A 20,166-nucleotide genomic window follows, 5' to 3' on the forward strand; every position below is an offset into this window, starting at 1 on the left:
TATATATATATATATATAAATTCCTCAATATATTGAGTACATGAAAAATATATTAATGATCAATTAAAAAAATAAATAAATTATAGATGTAAATTATATTAAATTTTTGTTAGATTTTTCTAGGATATTATTCAAAATTATTTTAAATGAGAAGAATATACCTTATTACACTTGAATAATGATTGGTTGAATGTACTGCAATTTAATTACGATAACGTCTCTTTTCAACTTTTGTATATACACAATATAATCTAGAAATCGTTCATTATTTTTTTTTATCATTTATTATTAAATTACACTAATTGAAATCATTATATTTATCTTCAGATAAACTATTAATTTTATTATGTTTATCACTTTTATATCGTTACCTATATTACCCATTTGCTCTCTATAAAGGTAGAATTATAAATAAATGGGTTTAACTTGTATACTGAGTATATATGTACTTTATTTAGTTGGTCTTATTCATAATTTTGCTATCAATTTTATATTTTATAGTACTACATTTTTTAAATTCTCATTTCATTTGTTATTTTTAAAATAAAGAATGGACTGTTCTATTGGAATACATTTAAATGAAAAGTGACATCAAAATGTTTACCATAAGATAATAAATGCTAGTGATGGTGTAGGTGGTACTACAAAAAGGCTAGTCACCAAATATAGTTTACAATGTGTTATTAAAAACCATATTTTAACTCCAAAAGCTATGTATGATTATTGTGGAGAAAACATAAAAGGAATAAATATTTTTTTGGTTCCTTCAAGTGAAGTACAAGAAAATAAAAAATTATTAGAAACTAGATTTGTACAAGCGAAAACAATGTGTTATAAATTTATATATCTTTGTAATTTTATCGTCGTATTCAGTTTTCTTATTTTTAAATAAAAATGTTAACTTAAAATTATTTAGTGTACAGCTAATATTTTTTTTTTAACGAATACTTGAAGAATATCAATTTTTATATGTAAGTATTTGCATATTATGTTATGATATTATTATCTGACAATGTGAAATTTGTTCGCTTGAAAAAAAAAAACTGGAAATCCAACCGGAGTTTCCATTAAATAACATTATACCTGAATGTCATTGGTTTCTATTTTGTTAATTATGTATGAAATTTTTTCGTTTACAGATTTTATTTATTTTACATTCCATAGCAAAAATATTATCTCATGTTAAACTTTAAGTTAACATTTTATATATTTATTATTGAAAAATTTCATTAATTTATGCTTAAGCATGAATGAAGACTATCCAATTATACGTTCTGTAGTATTCAGTCTATCGCTAGAGAAAGGAAATCGTCCTTTTAAAGTATGATTAATTTATATTCTCCAAATGTATAATTAAATTAATAATTATAAAAGTAAACATTGATTATTATAAAACTGATTCATGTATATGTAAAGTGAAAGTCCTTAGAGCAAGAGAAACCTGTACGTTTAGCGAGTGTGTGTTGATCAAACAGTTTGTTCATAACAGCTATTCACAATGGTCCATGTGCCATCATTCTTAGTGCTGTCTTTAATCGTAATGGTTTCCTGTAAGTAATTCATATAAATATTATATTATTTTTATAAAGTTAAAATAATTAGAGCAAGTTGTTTTATGCAGTGTTAAATATTTTTCTGTAATATATTTTATATTATATCAGTTTTATGATGTATTAATTAATAATAAGTAAAAAAAATCGTATTATCATCAATGTACAATAGTAAATGTTTTTCGATATAACACCGTGTTTCATATTTGTAATTGATAGTTGCATTTATTCATTTAATGACGCACATGATTAAATCATGCATTTAGGTCATCATTGCACACGTCATAGTTGTCAGTTATTTCGAAAATAGTCATTCACAGACAAGTAAAATACATAGACTTATTAATAAATGGACTGCGCTTTGGATAAAATTAGTGTTCTGCACATGAAATATATTTAGAGTGTAATTTTATAAGTAAAAGTATTCCTCCGAAAAAAAAAATAATAACCTTATCCATTAAGACGAGTTATAATCAAGGCTACTATTTCTTAGTAATGTGTATTTTTTATTAATTTTAAATAACACTTGATTTAATGTAAAATACATAACACGAATTACTTTTACTTTTTACTCGAAGGACAAAAAGTTTGAAGAAAATTTGTTTTACTTATTTTAAGCTTATTAAATGGAATTGAATTTCACAGTCGTGGTTTTATTATAATAAATGAAAACTATTGAACTAAAGCTTTGTAAATAAGTTGTAATAATATATTTAGACAAGGTTTGCAATTAAAACATCTATCCAAATTTTTAAGAAAGCGATCTTAATATTATATTGCTTATCATTTTTTATAAAATTTATTTAAAGAACTTTTAATACTTAAATTACTTTCTTATTTTCAAATAGAAATATATAACATTTTATTCAAGAATACACAAGATGGAATATTATATTTTAAATTAAAAGTGATAAAATAATATTAACAATTATTTAACTATGTACACACTCTCTCTCTCTATGGTTTCAATCCGTAGATTGGTTTGCAGCAATCTTCCAGTCTTCCCTCTTATCCGCCTTCCTATTCATTTTCACATATGAGTCACATCCTTGGTCCTTTATTATCTGTTGAATGAATTCCAAACTTGGTCTACCCCTACGGTTCTTTCCTTCTACTGTTCCTTCTATTATCAATTTCAACAATCCTTCGTGTCTCATTATATGACCTATCCATTCGTTGCGTCTTCTGATTATGTTATTCCATAGTAACTTTCCATCTGATATTCTTTCCAGTACTTCTACATCGGTTACTCTGTCCATCCAAATTATACTTAGCATCCTTCTATAGCAAGTAAATATATGCAGTCGAGATTAAGGTTTCCTAATCAATAATATAAATGAAGATTACGTCTACCAAAAACGGTAGCACAGTGGGTCGAGGCATAGATAGAACAATTATAGATGATATCTGACAGTGATTAAAATCACTATCATAAGAAACGCTTCGATGCAAATCTGTAGATAGTGTTTCATGTAGAGTAATTGGTGGATTATTCCAAAAGCAACAACAACTCTTATTTCTTTAATTATATCCTGATTAGTAGTTATTTGATTTAAAAAAATTAATATATGAATAAATACTAATTATAGTTATTAAATTTAGTATGAAATTAATATTCAATAATTTAATATTGTAATTTATACGGAGAAATTATAAAATTAATAAAGAAATTATATTTTGGTTTACTTTTACATATATAAAAATGTAAGGGACTTGATACGATAATTTTCAATAAAAACTGTTTGTTACTGTAAATAAATGCACTGAACTATAAGGAACTTTCATCAAAAGCAAAAATATACTTTTTATGTAATGTACACTATGTGTACATAAATAAATAATTTAGTGCTCTTTTATAAAAGACAAGGACGTTGTTATACAGAATGAAACAGATTTAATAGGCATCTCTTATAACTTTCGACATACTTACACTTTTAATTGTTCTTTTTATGAGTAAATTTTTACACTCTTGGATTACAGTCTAAGCTAAGTTTTTTTAATTTTTTTCTCCCGGCTAAAAAAAAATTATATTAGATATTTCAAGATAGATTCATTTTTTAAAAAAAAGCTTTATACCACTAGTATTATAGTATCAAACTATCTTAATATTTAATAATAATATTTATTTCACCAAAAAGGCAAAAGAATGCTTTTACAATAAACCAAGCATTAATTTAAAGTTAACGTATTATAAATAATAATAATAACAGATAAATAAATACTAATAATAATTGTAAGCTAATATTAAAACAAGGCACAAATATTATAAAGTTAAGATTCAGAATTAAAATTAAAATCAAAATCTAACCAATCTACTACAAGATAATAGCATTCGATTTAAAGGGTCACTACAACTAGAACATTGAATTTAAAATGACTGGTAAAAAGTAGATTTTGATCGTAAATTGAATGATGTGGCTTTTTATTTGATTTATTCTCACATTTCTGGACAGTTTAAACTATTACTTAAAATTTAAAAAATAAACTTAATATCTTAATATTTACGCCTAGACACAAAAGAGTTTAAATTTAATGTCGATGATAAAAATGCAAAAGAGTATTCTGACCTTAACTTAAACACTAGATTACGTAAGAAAAATAACTTGCACTTTATATATTTTAATTTATGACTTTCAAAAAGATAATCAAAACATAACGATTTAATCTTAAAGAAACAAATTCATACACATTTTTCAACATTTAATTTCAGATAATAATCATTATAACAAATTTTCAGTTTTTATTGACATATCAATTTTAAGATCATCAGCAAATCGCGAAAAATCGTAACATAAAAATATATATTTTAAAATAAATGAATATTAAAAATAAATTTGGGTATACGTTATGATATCTAGCACTTTATTTTAACTCCTCCTGTATTAATTAAATTAAAATACTTTTAATTCTCGTATATCATAAATATACATTTTGTATACAGATTTAAAGGGGTCGATCTTAGCGCAAAAAGTTTTGGAAAACATGAATATCTATAACATCAATAAAAAATTTAGATTTTAAAACTATAAAAAAAACCAAATAGTATATGAAAATTTCGATATTTTTTAGAAATTTATTACGAAATTTTTTTTGAAATTTCCGTGTTTTCGTATATTTGTTATTACTTAAAAATACTTTTATTTTTAGTAGTTTTTGTATAATAGTATTTTATCGAACTTTGATTCAATAGTAAATTTTACTACTACTTAATTTATTCTACGTTAAATTTGTATACAAGTAGCTACATATAATTGTTTAACAATTCTATTAATAAAAATAAATAACCATTGAGAACAAACAAATTGAATTAAATAGGAAACACATAGTTTGACATTAATTTTATTAATCGATTTTATTAATTTTGTATTATAATTTAGTATAATGACGAACGATTAGATATACTTTAAAAATATTTAATTAAGAATCCTATTGTATATACTTCTACAAATACGTCTTTTTTCAGATGTTAACTCTACTATATTTGTTCCTGAAGAAATACCATCGTTATTGTCACTTGTTTACAGCAATATACCACCAATTAAAAAAGGTAATTATAGGTGATAAATGTGTTATGTGCTTGTTATGAATGTTGTNTATAGGTGATAAATGTGTTATGTGCTTATAATGAATGTTGTATTAATTTTCGGACAAATGTCAAGTTATTGTAAGCAAGTACAAAATAATCTTCTATTGGTAACAATAAGTTTTCAATTTTTTAAATAACATTTGATTTATTAAGGAAGATTTAGAAAATATAACTAATAAAGTACTTGTAGTAACAATAAGTATCTATAATTGTGGTATAAACTAAATGGTCGAGTTATATCAAAATAAAAATGAGTAAATTTCTTATTATTAACTAAAAATCTAAACTTCCAATTTAGATCGTTATTTACCATGTAAATGTATATTCTGGATTGGTTTTATTCTTTTGTGCGAATTAATGAGAATCAATACAAATTGCAAGAACTCGCATTAATTTGATAACTTTTAATAATATTAGCAATAAAATAAGAACCTTACATATATTTAGATTAAGTGAATATTATCTTGCAGTACAAGATACTTGTTAAATTAATGAGTTAATATATTAACTCATTGACCTAAATTAAAACAATTCATCAAATTCATCAAAAAACAATGTTGTTACACAATGAAATTATACTCAAATAATATAAACTTAATTTTGAGAGACATCGAGAATTTTACATAAAACCTGTAAAATCTTTTTCAGTTGTTCATTTATATTTTATTTGGTTTTTAACTTATTTTTACTTGAGGAAAATGTACAAATTTTTATTTTATAAATTTTCAAGCTTGGTTTCTAAGAATAGAATTTCGATACTTTTACTGAGTTTTAAACAAAAATTAGATAATATACTAATTTGGTTCCTTTTGTTAGATTTTATGAGATAATAAAAGTTAGCTTTTAGGAGAATAATAAGTACAGAATTTGAAAATATTAAAGAAATTTATTGTTTATTTTCANGGAGAATAATAAGTACAGAATTTGAAAATATTAAAGAAATTTATTGTTAATTTTCAATTTACGAGTTAATCTAACTATGATAACTATGATGAACTATAACTATGATTAACATAGTTATTTAAAAGGATAATGTTGGTCTTTATTTTAATTTATAAATTTTATAGAAATTAGAAGCATCATCATTTTTTTTTATAAATAAATTTATTCTTTTTATAAGTGTTATATTTTTTTATTTTTAAGTTTATACAGAATGATTTTTTATCATAACTCACTTAATTACTCAGAGAATAAAAATAATTTGAGTGGTTTATGATAAATAAATCACCTGTATACTATAGAATATTAAACATATAACATTGAATCTTTAAGTATATTGTTTATTGGTACGTGCCTTACTTAATCTTAAAATACACAATGTAGATTTAAAATTAATAATAGGATAATAAATATCATAATTGTCTTTTATTACCTCGCCTTAATCCCAACTACTCGGGGTCGGCCAAATAAGAATGATAATTGTATTTTACAAAATGAAAATACAGCTATATTTCTTAGAATTTTTTTTGATTATATCGTAATGCTAGCTTGTATTATATCTATATAGATACTTTCAAATAATTAAATATCTGTTAAACAATAAAGTTGATACAATCATACAGAAATTATTTGATTATATAAAATTAATTTTCTAAATTCTTATTTTATAATACGGAATATTTTTAAATTTTAACGTTTTATTAGCTTCGATGCGAAGCGGAGAAGGTATTAATTTTACTATGATGTGTTTTTTTTTTTTTTTTTTTTTTTTTTTTTCTGTTGCCACTTTTTCTCAGCTCTCACTGGACCAATTTCTTTCAAAAATACGTCAAAAGATCACAAATCGTATCTAGTTGAAGACATTACCCTTAAAAATTTTAAAATTTTCCCTCGTTCCCCGCAAATGGGGGAAATATCCAAAAAAATTACAAATTTAAAAATCGCTAATTTTCGAAATTTTTTCATTTTTTTTTCTTAAAACTTCTATAACTTTTTGAAAAATCAACAAATCAACATAATTTTTTTTTATACTAAAACCTTAGATATTTACCTTTCATTTGATATAATTTTTTTGAAAATCTAACACTTAACCTGCTCATTGGGGGGGATTTAAAATGGCAACTTTTTTACAAAAATTAATTTTTTCAACTTAATTTTTGAAAATGTTCCGGAAAGACTGCGTCCTTTAAACATATATCAAATTAAAGCTTATTTTATGTACTATAAAATGAAAAAAAAAAATTTGTCCCGACACTTTTTCTTCTACATGTAAACGGCTGCCGTAGTTAAAAAAACACTATTTTTGTGTTAAAATTTTCGATTTTCGATTTTTAATTTTCAACTTAAAAATGCTATAACTTTTTGAAAAATGTATATATCAGCACAAATTTTTTTTTTCTAAATACATTATAAGTACATCTTTCATTTGACATACTTTTTATTAAAATTGGACAATTTCCCCTTATATAGGGGGCGTTCAAAACTTAAAATATTGTAAAAAACATAGATCTTTTTCAACTGAACTTTTGAAAATGTTCCGGAAATACTGCGTCCTTTAAACATATATCAAATCAAAGGTTATGTTATATACTATCAAATGAAAAAAAAAAATTTGTCCCGACATCTTATCTTCTATGTGCAAATGGCTGTCGAAAATTTAAAAAAAAATGTAATGTTTGCGATAAAAATTACATTTTATCGGGATGTTTTTTGTACTTAAAACTGCCATAACTTTTTCAAAAATGAACAAATAAAAATAATATTTTTTTGTATTGAAACCTTAGATATTTCCCTTTCATTTGATATAATTTTTTTTGAAAATCTAACACTTATTCTGCTCACTGGGAGGATTTAAAATAGTAACTTTTTTACAAAAAATAACTTTTTCAACTTAATTTTTGAAAATGTTCCGGAAATACTGCGTCCTTTAAACATATATCAAATTAAAGCTTATTTTATGTACTACAAAATGAAAAAAAAAAATTTGTCCCGACGATCTATCTTCTATACGCAAATGGCTACCATATTGAAAAATATACTATTTTTGTATGATAATTATGGGTTTTGTATTTTATTTTAATAGAAGTTGATGTTGCTTTTGCAATTATCCATCAATTTTTTAAAATTAAACACTATCTACAGATTTGCATCGAAGCGTTTCTTATGATAGTGATTTTAATCACTGTCAGATTAAATCTATACTGGACCCTACTATGCAATGTCTCCACTATGCCGCGACCCCACTGTGCTACCGTTTTTTTTATTTTATATATTTCATATTTTCCGTTGGAAAAAAAATCTAAATTTAATTAAATTAATTAAATTTATCCAATGGAAATCCAAAATTAAATTTAAAAAATGTAATACACATTTAAATTAATCCAAAACATCGTCTATTGATGATATATATTTTTTACGCATTATTATTATTCGGTTTTGCCAAAGCGGCATGGTGTGGTGAGATTCAGTTTTTTATCGTCATGATAACGATCTGCCCCAACCGGTTTTACTGTTAGGGTAGTGTGTGTGTGTGGATGGTCGCGAATGGCGTCTCCTACTCGCCTTCTCGCATGCTCTGGATGTGCATCGCAGCAATAAAATTACGGATTCTGTATGGCGTTTTGTAAGACATGTCGCAGTTGATAAAGGTGTCGCTGTTAGTTTTTGTGTTATATAGTGTGCGTGAAAGTATTTTAGTTTTTTGTCTTTATTTTTTTATGTGATATTGGAACATAGATGATTACGTCGGGCTCAACTGTGTAGTTCATAGTATATAATTGTACAGAAAGCGTTTGTAATATTTTTTATGTATGATTCATTGTAACCTGCCATCAGTTCAATGTCCATAGAATCACCATGATATTATAATTTTAAATATTGTATTGATTAGTATTATGTTCATTAGTTAATTGTTAAATTAGATACCTACTAACATTAGTTTTTAATAGATCTTGTGTTATTTATATTAGAAAAATAGCAATAAAACACAAAATAGTCTTACAGTCCATAAAATTTTCTTTGTTTAGTTTTAATATTTAATTTATTAACTTTACTTATTTTATATAAAGAACCAGCAAAGACGAAATTTAACTCGGCGAGTAGTCGTCCGAGAAGTTGAGTCACACAATTATAAAAATTATAAAACCGTTTTAATGTTCTGATTGGATATTTATAATATATTTGAATTGATTTTCTATGATTTTAGGAACGGATTCGAGATTTGGTGTAGGTTTTAGACTTGGACCAAATGCGGATGTTCAATTCCAAGTGGAACTTGGCCCACAAACACATACACGACCAATAGGACCATCAAGTGAGACTCCTGATACAACGTCCAAAAAAAGACACGTGGTCGCATCAAATAAACCAGTTGATTGGTTGAATAAATGGCGATTGCAGATGAATCCTGGTTACACCGATGACGTACATAATGAAGACATTGTCGAAGATAATAGTCCCATGTCTCTACAATCAGAATCGGTTAACTCTGATACATTAGCTCATCTGAGACAGTTGTATACAATGGGACAAGTAAAAACACGATAATATTCAATAAATTAATTTTTGCTTGTGATCTTCTTTCTTTTGTAAATAGATTCATCGTAGTATTTATGTATTTTGTAATTTAATTATGTTAAGCACAAATAATGTTTATTTTGTTAAGCGTTGTTTTTAAAATTTACATAACAATATATCAGTCAAATTTACAGTACACCAATAGACTTGGAAAATTGTAAAAATAATATGAAGATAAAAAAATATATTATGGTAATAATTTTTAAATTCTATATTAAAAAATAAAATATTAAAATCTCCTAGAAAAATCTCTTAGTTATTAATAATAATACGAACCCTAAATTTTTTATAAAAATATATTTACTAAAGTTTTATTAAGGGGCTTATAAATAAAAAAATTATAAAAAAAAGTTCAAGCAGAAGATTCTAATAATTACCTATTACTTTTTATATTGTGGTCAATCTGAAATGATTATTAGAAAATAACATTATTATGGATAAATAAAGATATTGTTTATGAAACAAACAAACAATAGAGTCAATCAGCTTAACCACGAGCATGATTTTAATGTAAAAAAAAAAAAAAAAAAATGGAATTCCTTTGCCATAGCTCATGGGAAAAGTTCTTGCGATGGCATTGGTGCAACTATGAAAAGACTAGTTCGTAAACCTGCAACGGTCATCGAATTGTTACGGACAGATTATTTGTCTTTCACTAAAATTGACATTTAACGACTATACCAGTAGCCTAATTAGCACAAACATCCCTACAATCCAACTATAAGTATGCGACGAGCGGGTGTAAACAGTCTTATTTTAATTAATTAAAACTCGTCGAAGTCTGTCGATATTTTACCACTCTCGTAATAATTCATTCATTAACATAATACTTTATCTGTAATAATCACAATATTGTGATTATCGATTATTATTAACAGTGTTCTGTGTACGCCGCTGCCGTTGACTCATCACCTCACTTGAACTACCGGCAAACATCTCTTGAGATCCAGTCAGGTTATAGTTAAACATACTATTTATAAAGAAATTAATAATTTGTTATCGTTGTTAATTAAGATTTTATGTTTATTGATAACTAAACCGCTAACAGCCATTTTAGAAGGATATAAATCGTATATGGCCAACGTAGCTCCATTAAAAACAACATAGCCTACAACTACAACTATTAGGACCCTAGAGTGAAAGTACGTTGCGGAACGATTATATATTAATACCTCAAGATATCCATTCCTTTTGTAAGGCATATATCAAATGTTTCGAAGTTTCCAAAATATTTATTAATACGTCAACAAGCAATACTAGCACAATAAAATGCATGCCAGTATCTAACTCTACACAAGTAAAAATTGGCAAAATACTTGAAATTTGTATTTAATGATTTGTGTTTAAATATAGTTATGTAAATAAAAGAATGACATAAAATTTTGTCCTAAAAAATTAAGTTATTTGTATAACAGAAATCGTCGAATTTAAACCCCTATAACTTTTAACAAAAAATAGTTTCCATCACTAAAATTTTATTACATCTCAGACATCACAACTTGTAAAAAGCTGCAGTAAAAATTAAAAAATATACTAAATTTTATGTATTATTGTTTTGTATGAGTTAATTATAAATAAGTATAAAACAATTTTTTAGTGTTCAAGATGTTAAAAAAAATGAAGTATACATATAAAACTTTAAATTAAAAGTTGATAAACATTAAATTTTACCAATTACTTAAAATGACTGTAAAAAATTAAAAAATCTTATATATATATATATAAAAATTATTTTTCATAATAATACCACATTTCATAGGTTTCATTTATTAATAAACATGAAATTATCTTCTTGGAAAATTATTTTTTAAAATTGTTATCTAAATATTTAATAAATTAACAATCATCATCAATTGTAGTTTTATTTTCTTAAAATGTTTTTCTAAGTTTAAAAATTATTGGACACTACTAATTCAAAAGATTCTAGCTTAGTTATATCTTCAGATAGATGTTTACAAGTAATTTATACATTTTCATTTTTTTAGACTTTTATATATTATGTTTAGAAAGGATTTACTAAGGTCAATAGGTTTATTCATTTTTGTCTCACATTTCGTTTTATTTGAATAATAGCTATTTCTGCAAGAAGTAGATATTTACAACATTTTTGGATGCATTTATTCACATTCTGTTTTTCCCATTCTATTAAAATACGGTCCTTTTTTTGTATTATTAAGACTACAAACATAATTGTTTTAACATTTAAAATAAGTTTATTTGTATTTTTACATTCGTTTAACATTTTTTCTTCATTTTCTTGTACTAACTTTTACCACTCAACATATTTTTGTTCAGATTTAGATGTAAAAATATTAGAAGAATCTGTAATTAGAAAAAACATTTTGGTAAATTTACAATAATAATAATTTAGTGAGTCAAAATGATATTAAAACCATTTAACTATATAATTTCTGACAATGCTAAATATAAAAGAAAATATAATTTTATAAAAAATGAATAACTTTAAAAACAAATTATTGTTTTTACTACAGATGCAATTCTGTTTGAGGACACCGTTACCTCCAATTGAACCAATTGCAGTAGCGTCGTCCACGTGCGCATCCCACTCAACTATTACTAAAAATTATATTAACTAATAATTAATATTAGAAAACTGATTATTGATCAGTTAAGATATTATTTAGACCATTCTCCCTTAAATAGTTAAAAAAATAAGAGGTTTCTATATAATTATTATATTTTACCCTTAAAATGTCCTTCAGAAAACATTTTTTTTTTTACAAAAAACGTAATACTTAATTAAATTTATAGAAATAAATTAACTCAATGAGCACATATCCTAAAATTGTTGTCGGCCCAACAAAATGATTTATAAGAAAGGGTTAAAAATGTTGAAAACATGTATGATAAATTTTTTCATTTTTATTTAACAGTGTTACTGTAAGGATTATTAAAAAATAAAAATACGACAGATATTTGCGTATTTTTAGTATTATTTTCATTGTAGGACATCAGTTTGTGTGTATTTAATGAAAAAAAATATAAACTATAATAAATCCAGAAATATTTTCATAATATCTTACATATACATAGTTGTTTAGAAAAAAACAAGAAATATTGAACTCAATAATTGACTAGATATTGCAATGAATTCCAAAAATAACTTCTATCCCGAAATCTATAGGAATGGTCTGCAGCTCCCCTGAAATAAGCCTGGATTTTGTAATAGTATACATCTAAAAAATCGATTAAGATAGACAGACAATGTGTAGATCATAAACGTAAAGTCATTATCTGCTACATTAAACATGTTTCTTAGAACTATTTCCACCATGTACAAATATTAATGGATTGCAAATATAGAATAAGTGGAGGGACGTAATTAAGGTTTTTTCTTGGGAAGTATTTACATAAAAAAAATTTTTTTCTTTCCACTCCAACGAAAAAAATTTATTAAAAACTATTGAAGAGAATTAAAAGCCACAAGAAAAAGAAGATAAAAAGAATACAATTAAAAACATTCACACGAAAACTTTATTAATTTATTCATTATTTACTAATTGAACACATGAACGCATATATGAAGTGTCATATATGCGACATCATTGTTACGGCATTATTGCCGTAAGGAACTGCCGTTAGGTATTACATCAGGGCGGCCCAAGCCATCTTTTTAATTCACACGTGGAATCTCTCCGGCGACGCACTAACCACCCGACCTGGAGTATAAATTGTTAAATAACCTCCTTAATGAACTAATAGCAATAAAAAAAAAGAAAAATTTAAGTTGAAAAAATAAAATATGAAATCGTAAATTTTAACACCAAAATTGCGTGTTTTTTAACTACGACAACCATTTGCACATAGAAGAGACGTCGTCGGAACAAATTTTCTTTTTGAACTTATATATTATTATTCTTTTAAGAAATGTTTTAGACCACTTTTGTAGATTTTTTTTTGACGACTAGTGCTGCTCCTATCGATTATATTTTAAAGATATTGACAGATGATGGTGCGGCGTGCAGTGTTGCTCAATATTTCGAAGAAAACGTTATCAATATTTCTTTAAATAATTTTGCTGACACATGCGAACCAATTTTATTATGGCGGCACTCAATCTTTGAATTGTTATTACTTTTCAGAATTTTTATTAATTATCGTTCCTGATGACAATATAATATCTGCTTTTCTCCTATTACTAGTAAATAAAGATATCATGCCAAGTCCTTTGATTTGATTAAAAAAATCATAAATGTATCCCCCAACTATGCTTTATGTGCTTAGAGTGAATTAAGCAAAACTAATTTTGTTGTATCTGCTGCAGCACTGCTTGTCGCGAGTTGTACGAAATATTTTCAAGCATTTGGCTAAAATTATTATTAAAGTGTGATGTTGTACAAGGTTTTTTTAAATGGGTAATAAAAATAATAAAAAAAAAAAATTACAAGTCAATTAGTTCAAAAAAGATATAACAAAAATTCAAAGTAAGTTATATTATTTATTGATGTAATAGCGATCGCTGTATTTCAATCAGATCCATAAAAGGGCAGTTAGACGATTTTTCATTGATAGGAAAATATTAGATAGTGTCCCAACTAGAAAATTTTTTCGCTTCGCAATTCATCGTTGTTCCTGTGATTTTTTATATTATTTTGAATATATTCAAAATTTTTTAGCTTCGATGCGAAACTGAGAAGAAATTAATTTTACTATGATATTTTTTTTTTTTGTAACTGTCTCCAACTTTTCTCAGCTTTTACTGGACCGATTTTAATGAATCATATGTCAAAAGATTACAAATCGAATTTTGTTGAAAACATTACTCTCGAAAATTGAAAAAAATTACCCCGTTCCCCGTAAATTGAACAAATTTCGAAAAAATTATGATTTGAAATCGACAAATTTCAACATTTTTCATACTTTTTTGATAAAAATAGCCATAACTTTTTGAAAAATAAATAGATCAAACAATTTTTTTATTATTAATATCTTAGATATATCCCTTTCATTTGGTGTTTTTTTTTTTAACATAAGAGGGATTTTAAAATAACTTTTTCAACTTAACTTTTGAAAATGTTTTAAATTGTTACAATATTAATGATCATCATAATGACTTATTAAATTATTTCTGTATTTTTATCATTGAAAAACAAATACAAGAGAAAAATTGGGTTCCCAGTTAGAAATGTTATGATAGCTATCAAGATCAGAGCTTATCTGTCCTTGAATCTATATGTATGAACCGAAGATACATTTGATAAATTTTTTACAGCTATAATAGTTTGCCTAGTAAATCTATTTTTCCAGGGAAAAATGAAATAAATTTGGCAGTTTCACCAGTTGAATCATCTGTTTACTTTACAACAGAAAGCATATCAAATCAAACAAATTTTAATGATAGTATTCCAAGGTTTGTTAGTTATAAAAAAAAAGAACAAATTTAGAAGTAATATTATAATTCTATGTATCCAGTGACATATAGGAATGGGTTAAGTAGGCTATAGCCTAGTGCATCTTTTTTTAGAAGGTAGCATTTTTAATTATACACTACTGTGTTATTATTATTTTGTTTTTTAAATCTATCCCTTTACCTGCCCACAGAAAATAAAAACTATTATGAAAGTTATTTGTTTTTCAACTTAACTTTGAAAGATTTGGAACTAATGTTTAAAAGACGTATATGTCCTTTCAACATTAGTTAAATTAAACCTTACTGTATGTAAGTTACATACTAGAAGTTAATTTCATTCATTAACCACTAAATTATTTTCAGTTAACTTAGGACCTGAGAAAAAATAATTTTGACACTTGTAATTGTAACACTAATCTTGTACAATTTCATATTTTTGGTTTTCGTACCCGTACACGCTTGCCTGTCATCAATTATATTTATATATAAACAAATTTTTATTTCGACTAACCAATACCGCCCGCGTGTAATGCGCCTTACGTATATATATTTATATATTCCTACCGCCGTTGTCGTCGTTTATACCTTAGGTACAACGTTCCCTCCGACCACAAAACAAGGCTATACCTAGTGCATGATACGTTTACGTACTTAAGTCGCTTTACATGTATATATATATTCTCATTACTATACAAAATATATATTAACACGCTTTATTCTCATTAAGAGATGCAGTGTGTATTCATTCCGATTACAAAGGATGATTCCGTATCGTCATTTTTCGTCACTACCTCCATGTTTCGGTAATGGATAATTTACGCACCTGCTGCTTTCCTTGGATGTGGTAACCGTTTCTCAGACTCTCTCTCTGGAACCGAACCCTGATTTCCCGTTACCCGTTACAACCATGTAACGGTATTTTGTGTTATTTTGTTACAAATTGTTGCCGGAGAGCGCAAAAAATACCCAACTGCTACTAAATCCTCACTTATGAAAAAATAATATTTATTGTTATTTCGCTTACATTATGTTTTAATTCTATCAAAAGTATTATAGTAAATAAAAACGCTTTGCTCTTATCGAAGTTATGTGATTTATTTTTAAAAATTAAATGTGTCTTAATTTTTCATAATATTTTAAAACTTTTTTAGAATTAACTTTGGAGAAATTTGATTTGAAATGTTTTTAAACAATTGCTGGGAAACCAGACAATTCCACAAACATTTCTCTAAGAAATAACGGACAAACTAGGATCTAGGGAAGAATATACATGTTTGTAATGGAATTAATCAATATGCATTATTTCAAGCTCTTTGAAGGTCGCCTCAAATTTAACTGATTAAGCTGAAATTTTGCATAGTCCTTTTTTTCATCATTCGAACAGGATCAGGAGTTGGGAGCAGCAAAATTTTAACCTTCAAAAAATTAAATATGGTTAAGGGCCACCCTAATATATTCTAATTACTATTAAAATTTATATATTAACACACTTTGTTCTAATTAAGAGATATAAAGTATTCATTCCGATTACAAAGGATGATTCCGTAACGTCATTTTTCGTCACTACCTCCATGTTTCGGGAGTGGATAATTTACGCGCCTGCTGCTTTCCTTGGATGTGGTAGCCGTTTCTCAGACTCCCTCTCTAGAATCGAATCCTGATTTCTCGTTCCCGTTACAACCAGAGTTGGGCAAAAACAAATCAAACTAATGAATAAAAAATAAAAGTATGAATAACTAATTAATTTGTGAATAAAGAATAATATTTTATTTTAAATAGTTTTAGTTGTGAATAATAAATAAAAATTATTCTGAATAATTTAACTTGTGAATAAATTGATTATTCTGAATAAATTAGTTAAATAAATTGTGAATAATATCCAATTTTGGTGTAACAAAATTATGATAAAAATATAATATACATAACAAAGCAAATAATTATAACAACAATAACAATAATTTACATAATAATAACAATAATCGTGACAAAAATAATAATTAATTTTAATTTTTAGTTTCTATTTTGTAATTTATAATTTAAATTTGATTTTAATACAACTTTATACTCAAAATATAAAAATGTTATTAAAGAAGTAAAACGCAGGTAAATAACATGTCGATATCGAGTGCTAAACCATTTAGATTAGCCTTATAGAAATTATTTATGATTTTTGGTTTTGACATTATCGATAGCAGATAATATAACAATAAGAAAAAAATACTAGTTTCAGTTTTCAGTTAAGTTGTAATTTTAAATTATCTACAAATCATTTAAGATAAACACGACTATGAAGAATAATGAATAACGAATAATTGAATAATGAATAACCGAATAATGAATAAAAAATGTAGAATAACTCGTTGAATAATGAATAACGAATAATTGTAAAAATTAAAATAATGAATAACGAATAATTGTAAAAATTAAAATAATGAATAAAAATAATCTAGAATAATCAAATGAAAAATAAACGAATAAAGAATAATTTTTTATTCAAATAATCAATCGAATAATTTTTTATTCGAATAATGCCCAACTCTGGTTACAACCATTTAACGGTATTTTGTGTTAAAATTCTCGATTTGATAGATTTTAATACTATGCTGGTTTCTACTTCGCCTCGTCCAAAGTGTACTGGTTTTTTTAATTATTGTCTCATATTAAATTAATTACGGGACTAATTTTCAAATGTTTTTATATTGTTGATATCTCACTAACGAATGTACCTTTTAGTTCGAGTTTATTGGAAAATAATTATTTGAAAAAAATATCATCTAGCTCAAAGAAACTAATAAATATAATAGACAATTATGAAATAGAACGTTGGTAAGTTAAAAAACGTATTTTTGCTTTGATGTCATAGTTATTCAGCTAAAGAAATAATATTAATTTGGTGCATTTAGTGACTTTACGTTGTTATATAATAAAGGACGGCGAATAGTAGACATGAGTCATGTATTCAGTCTAATCCAAAATTCTGGTAATCTTGTCGCTGATTTTGTGTAATTTTATGAATGTAGAATTTTTAAATGAATCTACTAAGGGTCTTACAAGTAGTTGAACCTTTCGATGTAAAATGTGTTTTTTTTTTTTTATGTCTGTTGCCACTTTTTCTCAGCTCTCATATACTGCGTCCTTTAAACATATATCAAATTAAAGCTTATGTCATGTACTATAAAATTAAAAAAAAAAATTTAGCCCGACGACCTATCTTCTATGCCCAAAAGGCTACCATATTCAAAAATATGCTATTTTAACAAATTTTTTTTTTTTAATTAAACACTATCTACAGATTTGCATCGAAGCGTTATTTATGATAGTGATTTTAATCACTGTCAGATATCATCTAAACTGGACCCAACTAACAAGGGGAGGTCACGGTGTGGTACCCACCGATTTTCATAAAATGTATATAGATCTATTCTATATTGACTATTTAATCACCTTTATTTCGAATTTGTTGCCAATGCCCCCCCTAAGTCGAGAAAATCGACTTTGAAAATTGTTGTTTAACTTTAATAGAGTTAATTTTTCAATTGGGATAAGGTCGTACTATTGTCTAATGGATAGCGCGTGACAGTCCGATCATGGGGTTCCGAGTTCGAATCTCTGAACGAGACATGATTTTTTGCATTTTTTTTTCACTTTTTTTTTAAAATTTTTAACTTTTATTATTATATTACTATTTTTTATTTAACTTTATGTCTCTAAAATACTATTTTTAACACTTTCAACATTTATTATTCTTTAAATCATCAAATGATCAAAGGTATAAGTTTGGTTTAAATATGACTCTTTTTATCAATGTTAGTCAAGTGTAACAAACAAGTTTTTTTCTAATTATATACTTTAGCGTAGTTTCCCTAGACGCATTATGAAGTTTGGATCGGTATTTATCAAATATGACTCGACAAGTTTTTACATGTCTCTACAAGTCTTTGCAAGTCTATTAAAATGTTTTGTAAATAGATCAGGCCTCATTGGTGTAAAAATCTGTACGTCAATTTTTTTGATACTTATTAACCAGCACACACTCTTCGTAGAACCAATATTGGATTTCACATTTTACGACGAGTGCATTAAAAAAAGTTTATTTTGTATTACACGATAATTTGAAATTTTGATACACAATTATTTCCACGAGCCTTAGAATATAGAAAATTTAAATTATATTCTGTTTATCGTTAAATTTTTTTGTGTTTATATTTTTGAAAAATGTTTTGTGAGCAAATAGAACCGTCTACAAGTAGGGTTATCAGTGAGGAATGCACAAACGAGGCACTTTTATCTCCAAATGATAAACAGGAGGCTACTAATGCTTTTGAAATTTGTCGTCAAATATTGACAAATTTGAATTATTTATCTGCAACGGTTGGCGATAAATTTTCAAAAAATAATTATTTAATGGGTGAAATTATGGCCAAATCAGTCATAAAGGTGTTGAATGAGTACGAGTTTCAGGAAGATGATGAGTTTTTTTTAAGCCATGAACAATCTGAGGAATCCCTAGTGGATGAAATAATAACGAGTTCTAGTTCAACGATAAATAATAATCTTTCAATAAGTTCCGATGAATTAAAATCTCCATTAAAAAAAAAGTCATTTATACCTATTGAAACAAAAATTAAAATTGTTCAGGTTGCTAAAGAGCATCCAAATTGGAGCTTGCAAACATTGCAACGAAACGGTTGTAGTTTGTTAAAAAGTAAAAAGTATTTGGGTCGTTGGGAAAATGATATTTTAAACGGAGGTGTAAAGGAGTGTTATGACAAAATTAATAAGTGGACTTACGATCGTTTTTATGAGTCTAGAGTAAACAAACAACCAGTTTCGACAAGAATGATTCAGCAATGGGCGTCAGTAGCTGCAATGCAATTTGAAAATGTTAGTGGTTTTCGATTTATTGCGTCATTATCCTGGGTAAAAAAGTTTAAACATACCAATAATATTCGTCAAAGAAAGGTTACGCGTTATATTAAATCAAAGAAAGCGTTAGACATTTCATTAATTATGAATGAAGCAGAGAGTTTTCAAAAAAGAGTATCTAAATTAATTTTAAACTATGATCCAAATTTTGTGATAAATACTGATCAAACTGGTTGTGAATATAGAAGTGAGATATGTAGGACATTATCACATAGAGG

General features: G+C 25.8%; 2 protein-coding genes across 2 annotated transcripts in view; both read left to right on the top strand.

The window, feature by feature from the left end:
• The window catches only part of LOC126899985 (cathepsin B-like), a 100,535-nt gene that overhangs the window by 57,384 nt on the left and 22,985 nt on the right, over positions 1-20,166 (top strand). The gene's annotated exons all lie outside the window — the stretch shown is intronic.
• On the top strand, positions 1,400-9,687 carry LOC126899995 (uncharacterized). The gene is made up of 3 exons (XM_050675333.1): positions 1,400-1,550; positions 5,014-5,097; positions 9,281-9,687. Exons 1-3 carry the CDS (start codon positions 1,499-1,501, stop codon positions 9,619-9,621), a joined length of 477 nt encoding a protein of 158 aa, XP_050531290.1. The 5' UTR covers positions 1,400-1,498; the 3' UTR covers positions 9,622-9,687.

This window comes from Daktulosphaira vitifoliae, unplaced genomic scaffold (genome assembly GCF_025091365.1).
Source record: "Daktulosphaira vitifoliae isolate Bord-2020 unplaced genomic scaffold, ASM2509136v1 Scaffold_2, whole genome shotgun sequence".
Taxonomy (NCBI): Eukaryota; Metazoa; Arthropoda; class Insecta; order Hemiptera; family Phylloxeridae; genus Daktulosphaira; species Daktulosphaira vitifoliae.

Bases quoted from the DNA above. Each gene is read 5' to 3' on its own strand.
- LOC126899995 (XM_050675333.1), top strand. From the start codon at position 1,499: ATGGTCCATGTGCCATCATTCTTAGTGCTGTCTTTAATCGTAATGGTT. The intron at 1,551-5,013 runs GTAAGTAATTCA...GTCTTTTTTCAG, and splicing joins TTTAATCGTAATGGTTTCCT to ATGTTAACTCTACTATATTT. The intron at 5,098-9,280 runs GTAATTATAGGT...CTATGATTTTAG, and splicing joins TATACCACCAATTAAAAAAG to GAACGGATTCGAGATTTGGT.